Genomic DNA, 11,258 nt, shown 5'->3' with positions numbered 1-11,258 from the left:
AGGTCTATTGTTCCCCAAAAAATCGATTTAAATTCTTTATATTTGCAACCATTTACACGGGGGATATTTTTGTCTAAATAGTTGCAAATAGAAACAATTGAAAAACATCGTCACAATGATAAACTGCAATTTTTAATCATATTTAAAAAAAATTTATTTAATTTAAAATATATGCTCTCCACCTCAAATTACTAATGTTTTGCCCCTGTACATCATGCTTTTTCCGTTAACAATAGAGTAATGCCGGTCATCTATCTAACTCCTAATATCTTTCGGTCTATATCGGAAGTTCTTGTACAGTTAATCGAGACATCCTGCCCCAATCTTTCCATATCTGGTCTCGACATTTATCTATCTAACACTGTTCTCGAGATTCTGAAAGGACGGACAGACAGATACGCAGACATGTCAGTGGGAATTTATAAGTCTACAATTTTTTCAAATTGCAGCTCAATACGTAATAGTAAAGAATATAATCATACAGTTACATCAGTCAAAAAAGAAAAAACTACAGATTTATACCATCAGCCATTAGTTTTTACACCCCTAAATTTCTGTGGCGTTGTGGTGTTAATGGGTATACAATATATCATAACTTAACTTTGACTCCTCATTGTCCAATATGTCAGCATGCATCCTCTAATTATACAGCACAGTTAAATACGGTGTCATACAGTGATGTCTCGTGCAGATAGAGGTGATTGAGTGGCAACATCCATCACTACTTCTTCTAATTCTTCTCTTGTCGATATCTCTTGTTGCAGCCTTTTTAATGAAGCTATGCGATATATCCTTTTTATAAAAACTTTGATAAAAATATATTAATAACAAGAGTGAAGGGTGGGTATAGAAACGTATGGCCACCCTATACTATTAATAGTGAATATAGAAAGCTGGCAACGTTGTTGCTTAACTTTACCGATATTTTTTTTTTTTTGTTTTCATTCCTAATAGTTGCTACCATTACCTTCAAGTCTTCAGATTGGTTCGGAGATATTAAGAGGATGGGTCCATATTTCACTAACTAATAGTTTGATTTCCCGGAAAATTTGTACAAACATTCTGCCCTAACACATTTACCTACTTACAAAATTTCATAAACTTTCGATAAAACCTAAAAGAGTTATTAAGCTTCAAAGTGAGTGAACAAAATCATGCCCCCACACACTATTTTCCAACATACAGGAGGAAAAACCTATACCTTCATAATAACATTAATTATTAAATCCTAATTAAATCCTAATTAAATCCTATACAATAACATTAATTAATTAATTTTTAACTATTTAAAATACAAAAATTTTTACTTCCACTTCATACAGAAGAAGTGTTTTCCTCAAATATCTCCACATTATACACGTGTAACTATAGGTTTTTTTCCTATTACTAAAGAATTTTTGACTTCAAAATTACAAATTTTTCCCAATAAAATTTATTATCTTCGTAATAAAAATAACAATTTCATAAGTTAGTTGTTTACTATGTTAAAGAAATCGTCACATTTACAGTACTTACATTGAAAATGTAAATTTTAAAATTCAATAAGACGAAAGTATGTGCTTCCACACTGTACTATAAAAAAGGAAATGATAGAAAATTCACATAACTAAATTCTTCAGTTGCTTTCTAACAGTACATTATCACAAATTTCATCACAAACTTTCCATCTGTTTACTGAAACTGTACAAAATAGAATTTTTGTATTACTTATTTTATTTGCTAACATTTTTATTTATTATAAAATATTTAATAATATAAGAATAAAAAAAAATTAAAATATATTTTATTATAATCTTATCTTCAATTTATATGTATATTATATTATATTACTTTAAAAGAAAAAAAAAATCAACAACGAGTTATTAACTTTCCCTGCTAGAGTTAAAATTGCATGTAGCGCCACTGATGATACTTTTTTTTATATTTTTAAATATTATAAAGTGGTAGAAGAAGCTTAATATTTAAAAATAAAGGCGAGTTTTAAAAAATTGTAAGTGATAATAACGAGTAAAATCGTTATAAGTCCGACCCCATTCGAGATACGATACGTAACTGCCTTCTATCTCCCCACCCCTCAACCTTTAAACACCAAAATTTAACAGCATCAATTCCCCTAATACGCAAACCAACCTGCCAAATTTCAGAAATTTTCGACAAAAGGTACAGGAGTTATTAAGCTTCGGATTGGATGAAGAAAATCGTGTCCCCCATACAAAAAAAAAACCCAAATTCTTTAAATTTCTCGACGTTTCAAGGTGCCAAGAGTCCAAAAATGTGAAAATTTTGGATGCCCTCGCCATATTTTCCATCTGTTTTATATAATAGACGGATAATAATATATGTATATTTGAAATACTTAAAATTATTAAATAAAATATTAATATTTTAAATACTAAAAGCATTACTTTAACCAATTGTAATTTTTTTATTATTATAAGATTAAGATAAAATTGTAAAAAAGTGTCAAATTTAAGACACATTTTTAGTTTTATTTTATTAAAAATAAAATTTAAAATTTATGAAAAAAATACAGATCACGTCAATTGATGTTTTACTTATTAATTTTTTGTGAATTTGTCTGATTTTCTTTTCTTTTTGTAATTTTTTTTCTATTAAATTCCCTTGTTTTTGTAATTTTTCTTCTGATTTTCCTTTTATTTTTGTGCTTTTTTTCTGCTGAATTCCCTTTCTTTTTGTGCTTTTTTCTTCGAATTCTCTTTCTTTTTGTGTATTTTTCTGCCGAATTCCCTTTCTTTTTGTGTTTTTTCTGCGAATTCCCTTTCTTTTTGTGTATTTTTCTGCCGAATTCCCTTTCTTTTTGTGTTTTTTTCTGCTGAATTCCCTTTCTTTTTGTGCTTTTTTCTTCGAATTCTCTTTCTTTTTGTGTATTTTTCTGCCGAATTCCCTTTCTTTTTGTGTATTTTTCTGCTGAATTCCCTTTCTTTTTGTGCTTTTTTCTTCGAATTCTCTTTCTTTTTGTGTATTTTTCTGCCGAATTCCCTTTCTTTTTGTGTTTTTTTCTGCTGAATTCCCTTTCTTTTTGTGCTTTTTTCTTCGAATTCTCTTTCTTTTTGTGTATTTTTCTGCCGAATTCCCTTTCTTTTTGTGTTTTTTTCTGCTGAATTCCCTTTCTTTTTGTGCTTTTTTCTTCGAATTCTCTTTCTTTTTGTGTATTTTTCTGCCGAATTCCCTTTCTTTTTGTGTTTTTTTCTGCTGAATTCCCTTTCTTTTTATGGTTTTTTCTTCTGATTTTCCTTTTCTTTTTGTGCTTTTTTCTGCTGAATTCCCTTTCTTTTTGTGCTTTTTTCTTCGAATTCTCTTTCTTTTTGTGTATTTTTCTGCCGAATTCCCTTTCTTTTTGTGTATTTTTCTGCCGAATTCCCTTTCTTTTTGTGTATTTTTCTGCCGAATTCCCTTTCTTTTTGTGTTTTTTTCTGCTGAATTCCCTTTCTTTTTGTGCTTTTTTCTTCGAATTCTCTTTCTTTTTGTGTATTTTTCTGCCGAATTCCCTTTCTTTTTGTGTTTTTTTCTGCTGAATTCCCTTTCTTTTTATGGTTTTTTCTTCTGATTTTCCTTTTCTTTTTGTGCTTTTTTCTGCTGAATTCCCTTTCTTTTTGTGCTTTTTTCTTCGAATTCTCTTTCTTTTTGTGTATTTTTCTGCCGAATTCCCTTTCTTTTTGTGTTTTTTTCTGCTGAATTCCCTTTCTTTTTATGGTTTTTTCTTCTGATTTTCCTTTTATTTTTGTGCTTTTTTCTGCCGAATTCCCTTTCTTTTTGTGCTTTTTTCTGCCGAATTCCCTTTCTTTTTGTGCTTTTTTTTGCCGAATTCTCTTTTTGTGATTCTTTTCTGTTTAATTCCTTTTTTGTGATATTTTTCTGATTTCTCTTTCTTTTCGAAATTTTTTTTCCTGTAATTTATTTAATTTAAAACTTTTTTTCACTATTTTGTGAATTTTGTATCATCAAATTGAAGGAATAAAGTTGTAAAAGTTCAAATTCAATTATATAATTAAAAAAATACCCTCTGAATAATTTAATAAATTAAAATAAAAACAAACAATTTACACAAAAAAAGACTTAAATTTAAATTTAACATCTCTCACGAATGATAAAAACAAAATTCAGTTAAATTAATAAAATTAAACATTATTTAGAAAGAATAAATAAATCAATTTTGAGACTTCAATTGCATAAATTTACTGAATAATGCAGATACTAAATTGATTTTTTATTAAGTTTTCTAGACAGAAAATTGTGTTCAGTGAGTTATGATCTCGTCAAGAGAGGAGAGAGAACATTACTCAAAAATATTCAAGCTGTAATAAAATAAATCAATTCTACAGTTGTCAATATAATACAGCGAATATTTAGTGATATATTATAGAATATAAGCATAATGATTGGGCTGCAATTTTCGAATTGCACACCTGTACGTTCCTACTCTCGTCTGTTGTCTGTATGTCTGTCCTTCGTTAATATCTAGAACAGAGTTAGATAGATGAAAATCGAGACGTGATATGGAAATCTTAGAGACCAGAGACCACGATTAATTATATAAGCTTAGATTGCGCCCAATATTTCTGTAGGATAAAGAAGAACACTTTCATTGTAAGTGAAAACACTTGAGTGAATGCGCATTATATATAGTGTACAGGCCATTTATTATATAGGTTCATAATAATTTGCGTTAGATAATATTTTAAAATAATAAAAAATTGAATGATATTCATTCAATCAATATCAGAACCTATCGTTTAGATATTGATCGATGTCTAGAGGATATTGCTGACTGAAATTAATCATCAGAACGATTTGCAGTAGAGGGAAACATTTATAAAAGAGCAAATCGTAGATCACTGATAAATTGCCGGTAACTTCTTTGATAATATATAAAAATTGTGAGATACGTGATCAATGGTTTAACATCGTATTATTGATCATTCCAAAAATTAGTAGTTGCAATCATAAACAAGCATAAGATGGGTAATTAATCTGTGTTGATTATTATATAGATTGCATTGAAAAAAATAAATATTTTCTATAAAATCACCAAATATTTCAATTTTCCGACTGTTATATATAACAGAGGGGAAGTATGAGTTTTACATTTTTTGGCTCAGGAGCCTTGAAAATGCAAAAATTGGCGGTTTTTTCCCCCTGTATGTATGGATGTTAGTGTGTACGGGGGCACGAGTTTGTTCATCCTCTTTGAAGCTTAATAACTCCTGTGATTTTTGACGAAAATCTCTGAAATCTCGCAGGGAGGTTCTAGTATTAGGAGCATTAACGCTGTTAATTTTTGGTGGTTAAAGGTCAAAGAGGTGGGAAGATAGAAAGGGTCGTGTGTCATATCTGTAGGTGTATATATATATATTATATATACACCTCTCCTTCATTACTTGAATATTGATGTAGAAAAGTAGGTCAAGGTAATATAGTAATGTATAATCGAAGGAAAAAATAAGAAAAATCACCATTATTGCTACGGGAATTCAAAATACATAAACATGAAAATAAAAAAATTTGGAAGTTGAAGTTGAATGTCATCTAGGGGCATCCAAATTTTGAAATTTTGTACACTTTACTCGACTTCCTTTGATGTCTTTTGAATATTTATCAGGAAAACATTGTTTTATTTTTGTTGAAATTGGATGATTGATGAGTCTTTTTGATAATATATTATCAAACGGATTCATCTTTTTCATCCTTTCTCTTATCTCTTATCATAATAGGAACAAGGAACAAGAATACAACGGAGAAGCATCTGGAAGGATGCTTCTCTCAAAATTATATAAAGTTTTATTTAATTATAATATTGAGAAGTGTTTAATTTTATGATGTTTAAATCGTTGAGAGATCAGTGGCATTCACAGCATAGAAAATTACCATTATTATTGAAAGAATAAGGAAATTCTCTATCTCATCGTTGTCTTCTACGAAACACACTTAGCTCTTCTTGACTACATTACATAATATTAAATTTAAATTTATATATTTATTTAAATATAGGTAACAGGAAAATAAATTGTACAAAAGTAAATTTACATTTAAACTTGTCAACAATTTTATCATTTTAAGCATCTTATGACTGCATTTGCCATATTTTTTACATAATTTTTTTCTTAAATTTAAGGCTAGAAATTTGTCGAGAATATTGTTTTAATTGAACTTTAACAACTGTTTTGAAAATTTAATTTCGAGCAAAGAATCGTAAAATAAATCAACATAAAGCAACTTTCCAGTTTATTTTCCCACTTATTAATGGAAGACACAATAATTTATACAGTAAAACTTGTCTAAAACAAACCTTTTACAAAACGTCAACCTGCCCAAAAGGAAAATAAGCTCGTAACGGAGAGAGTTGCTCTGCAAAGTACAATTATATATACCAAAAACCTGTTATACGCGGATATGAAAGACTTTTAGGAATCATCTGCATAAAATAATCTGAGTAAAGTGGAATTTCTCGATTGTAATTTCAAGAATTTCTGGAAAGCTGTTAATTTTTCCCAACTCTCTAGAAGAGTTACTTAATACAAAGACACACCCGCCATACAACGTTTCAACTTTAGCAATGTTTACTATATTTAAAATTGAATTTATTGAAACATTAAGTTAAATTTCTTCGACCAGAGAAATCCACTTTAATACTCTTCCTTCCAAATTTACCTTCAAATCTACAGCATAAAACATTGACTTCTACTTAATTCAATAGAATCTTTGTCTTTTCCAAAGACACAAGAACCAATTTAACTCGAGTATCTTTCACAGGAATTCGAGACAATGGTTCTGGGTTAAGTTCAACAATTCCACTTACCAATAACAACAAAATATCATACACCTAAAATACATTCTGAAAAGACTAAAAGGGTACTTTAGAAAACACACCAGTGCCAAGAAGAATCAGCAGCTCTGCACTACACTTCTCTATTGAAATTTAATTACTTTAATAGGTTGTTTTAATTTAATAAAATGATTTTAAAAAATCTTGTTCGGTTCATATTTTAGTTTTCCCATTTACTACTTTAATTATAATTAAGTTAAATAAAATTTTTAATTGTTTATTATTAATATAAAGTCGTGTTTTTCATATAAAGTAAGCGTTTTATCTCTACTATTTTAAATTAAAATATAGTAAAACCTGTGTAAGACTGAATTGCACGGTACCGAATATTTTTCCGTTTAGGCAGGTTTCCTTTCTATTCCGCTTCCGTTTTGGATAGATTTTACTGCATAGATATTCTTTACAATATATATAGAAAAAGTAATAATTATTTATTGAATATAATTAACTTTAAGAATATTGACCATACAACTCGACTTTCTATTTTTATTTTTGTTTTAAATGTTTTCAATGTTTAATCCCCAAAATAAAACGAACTGTGAACATGTTTCTTTGTGTTTTGAACCACGTGGTTTGTTTACAGTGTAGTGTTAACTGAAGAAGAAATAATAGTGAAAATATTTCTTTCTTATAATTATTTTAGTGAGGATTATACTGATCCAGATATAAAAATCTTATTTATATCGAGAGTTTCTTCCTGTTTAAATTGATAACCACAATGTCAACTTAATAATTCTATCTTAAACGGAAACGTGAGCCTAAGATGCTTCTATTTTTTATACTTAACCCCTATAAAAATTATTAAAATTCTGCTTAGAATAAGAATTATTATATTTAATTATATATTTTTATGCTAAGAATTAGAAAAAGTACGCCAAATATTAAATGTATATTAAAAAATAATTATCTAATTAATTATGTAAGAATGTTGAACGAGATGAAGAAGGATTTTATGATATGAGAAACCAGAGATTAAAAACAATTAAAGAACAGATATGCAAGATTTATAAAACTGATGATCATGTTGACAAAGAAAGATGGTGTGAAATGTAGAGTCAGGAGTGGAAGAACAGAATGAAGAGGAAGATGGAGAAGGGTGATAAAAGTGGCAACAGATCTACAAAGTCCATAAAATCCAGCTAATAATGAATGATGATAATGCAAGTTAAAGTCAAAACTCGTTTCTCACTATCCAAACAAGAATTGCAATTCTTCTTAAAATGCAGAAATAACATCTTTCCACAAAGCACCGTCGTTAACCTCAAGAACCTTTCACCAATAACTCAAACGTTGGAGAACAATTTAAAAAATGAAAGTACTACGCTCTGTCATTCGGTTACCACGTTCCAATTCAGCAAAGACACAAGATAAATGTTATCAATTCTATCAAAATTTAGCTGCAAGTTATGAAGCAAAATCTTTATACTAAATGCTTATAGACTACATCAGGGGTCCCCAACCCTATGCCCGCGGGCACCATAGCGCCCGCCGATCGTTCTGTGTGTGCCCGCCGCTGTGCGACCACAATAAAAATAAAAATATTTCAGTTTTCAATAAAATGCTATGTAAAAGTTTTTTCATTTTTAATGATTAACCCCACAAAAGTAGAAATGGCATCCAACACAGATAAAAGCACAAAGCGAAATGCGACCGATCTCTTTTTCCCCTCGCGCGAAATTTTCGCCAACCAAATCTTCCATACCTAAAATGAAATGAATCGGACCGTTTCTATTGTCGCTGTGACAATGCAGACATTTGTCTGAAGGTCATCCAGCGTTGCCATATTTGGCCACTTTGCCCCAAATTTGGCTACCCTTTTTTTAGTTTCGCGTAAAAAATATCATTTGGCGCATTGGCTACTTTTTGGGTTACATAAATTTGACATGGCTACACTTTTGGCTACATATTATTTATAAATATATTACTTGAATAAAAATCACTTTAAAATGGTGTTTTGTCGTTTTTGATTAATTACAGACCCACATAAAACAAATATTTGTTTTATTATGTTTTTCAAATTATGCTTTTTTTTAAATACATTTTTGTTTGTCTCCTTAATGAATATATCTATTTTTAAGTAAAAATTGAAAGTGTCTGTAAAAGTAATTTTTTTAAATATTCTTTTTTGTGACAAAATTTTAATACTTATTATTATAATCTAGACATGTTAATCCTTAAATAATAAAAGTAGAACAAAAATAATAATAATTTTCCTATTCCAAAGAACTTCTCAAACCACAGTTATTTAATTTGAAAGTTGACTGACATTTCTTTATTAAACTAATATGTGCATTTTGCATATATCATGCCCCTTCATCAATTTGGTTTTAAGTTTTTCTGTTTTAAAAGATATTTTAAGCAATTTTAACTTTTCCTTTTTTAAACTTCCCCCCCCCTGTAGGTACTAAGGCCTTTTTAAGCAAGCCCATTATGTATTCGGCCACCATACAATTGGGCGGCCAGGTGATGAGGAACAGAGCCCGACATATCCGCTTGGACCATCCAGAAAAATTCCTGGGGATTTTTCGACCCGATCGGATTTGATCCCGGGTCTCTCCAGAGGGGGTAGGCTGGAGTGGTAGAAATAGAAATTTTGGATCTTCAGAACGACATTATCCTAAAATCCATTTTATCAGATGAGAATTTCTGGAATATAGTTGAAAGAAACATTCTTTGAAAAAAGCAACATATAAAATAAAATCGTTTTTCGGTTCCACATACTTGTGTGAATCATTGTTTTCGACAATGAACATTATAAAATCAAAGTACAGATCACGACGTACAGATGAACACATTGATGATTGCTTACGAGCAGGAATAACACCACACTCTTCTAATTACAAAGCAATGGCCAATGAAATGAAATGCCAAAAATCACATTGACTTTGAGATTTATATCTTTTATAAAGAATTTTTATACTTTGTAGATTTTGCATGCATTGTTTAGTAATTACTTGTTTTATAAAAATTATTGTTAATATTTTTGTATGTTAAATTACATTTTTGGAATTAAATGTTTTTTGTATATCATGTGTATGTATTATTAACTATGTCCAATTCTAAATTCACCTTGAAAAAATAAATGGTGCCCGCCGTCCGACCGGTATTCTAAAATGTGCTCTTAGGTACAAAAAGGTTGGGGACCCCTGGACTACATCAAATGCTACGAGATACAACGTAAAACTAAAGAACAAATTAAGTTCTATATTCCAGTGGCTCCTTGCTAAACAAAATCAAAAACAACGTGTAAACGCTTCATGGGACGTTCCTTATTTCAATTGTACATTTTATCTCTGGGACTAAAAAATACTCCGTTCAAAACTTATTTTAAAAAATTTTCTTCTGCTCTACAAATTGTATCTTCTGTTGAAGGACTGAATAAATCCACCGAAAGTGGGTTTGCACCAGACCAACAAATTGGCCACGATGAGTTATCCGGGTTTTCTTCACGTGTATAACAGTTAAATAAGGCCAGTCATCCCGGAAGATTTCCCCTTAGCAGACCACCATGTGTTGTGTTGTCTTATTTCATTAATCCGATCCAATCCAGTCTTTACATCGAAGCAAACTCTATTCCAGGATCAAGTTCAACAAAAATTCCTTAATACATCTGCAGTTCAGCAACATATGTTACAGCTAAATATTTTCAACAAATTAATAAATCATTTCTACATCATATCGTCTTAGTAATATCTTACAAATTTAATATTTTCGTCATTTCGCAGCTAGTCGAAGAGTTCCGTGTTTTTTCTGCATAGGAATTACTGGGAATAATCATGCTCCATCCGAGTCCTCAACGATGTCTTTGTCAAAGAGTAACCCAACGTGTTCTGCTATGTCATCCCTGTAGGCTATGGAAATTCGTACATGTAGGTTTATGGTCCTGTGTCAATGTCATTGGTGACAATATGACACTTTCTCAATCCTTCAAAAAGTTCCGCATACTCACTCATTATTTCTTGAAAGGATGATTCAATAACCATATTTCCTTGTCCTGCTTTCTAATCAGGTTCTAATTGGTCTGTCGATGAGATGCTGTTAAACTTAACTGAGCCTTCAGCCATTATGAGAGCCTTTATGTTTCTTCAAAAATCCAGTCCCTATAATAGTTTCCATTGTGTTCTAAGTAAATACAGGAAATTTAACTTTTGTTCCAGCTATCTTTGAACATGACACCATGGAAGACTCGTGTGGAGCATGGTCATTTCCGATTATCTCTACGCAGAAGAAAACACGAGACTCTTCGACTAGATGTGGATTTCCTTGCTGAACAGGATTTCAAAGAAGGATGTTTACCCGATGCCACAGATTATCATGCTAAATGTGATAGGAAAGGATGGATCTTTGATGAACCTTTAGTATGCCATGGAAGATGAACCTTTGATGTAGATCAAGATCCAAATTAAAGCTTCAT

At 30.2% G+C, this 11,258-nt stretch overlaps 1 protein-coding gene across 1 annotated transcript; it reads right to left on the bottom strand.

Moving 5' to 3' along the window:
• Positions 1 to 668: 668 nt before the first annotated feature.
• Positions 669 to 10,827, bottom strand: LOC136973478 (axoneme-associated protein mst101(2)-like). Its single transcript, XM_067268210.1, has 3 exons — positions 10,794 to 10,827; positions 2,556 to 3,705; positions 669 to 792 (listed from the first exon to the last, which is right to left on the bottom strand). Exons 1-3 carry the CDS (start codon positions 10,825 to 10,827, stop codon positions 669 to 671), a joined length of 1,308 nt encoding a protein of 435 aa, XP_067124311.1.
• Positions 10,828 to 11,258: the final 431 nt, after the last annotated feature.

This window comes from Centruroides vittatus, unplaced genomic scaffold (genome assembly GCF_030686945.1).
Source record: "Centruroides vittatus isolate TY-2023 unplaced genomic scaffold, ASM3068694v2 contig_318, whole genome shotgun sequence".
Lineage (NCBI taxonomy): Eukaryota > Metazoa > Arthropoda > Arachnida > Scorpiones > Buthidae > Centruroides > Centruroides vittatus.
The sequence above is the reverse complement of the archived record's forward strand: the minus strand, read 5'-3'. Positions and strand labels throughout refer to the sequence as shown.

Bases quoted from the DNA above. Each gene is read 5' to 3' on its own strand.
- LOC136973478 (XM_067268210.1), bottom strand. From the start codon at position 10,827: ATGGTTATTGAATCATCCTTTCAAGAAATAATGA. The intron at 3,706-10,793 runs GTGAGTATGCGG...AACCATAAAAAG, and splicing joins ATCCTTTCAAGAAATAATGA to AAAGGGAATTCAGCAGAAAA. The intron at 793-2,555 runs GTAAAACATCAA...TTTTATAAAAAG, and splicing joins AATTCACAAAAAATTAATAA to GATATATCGCATAGCTTCAT.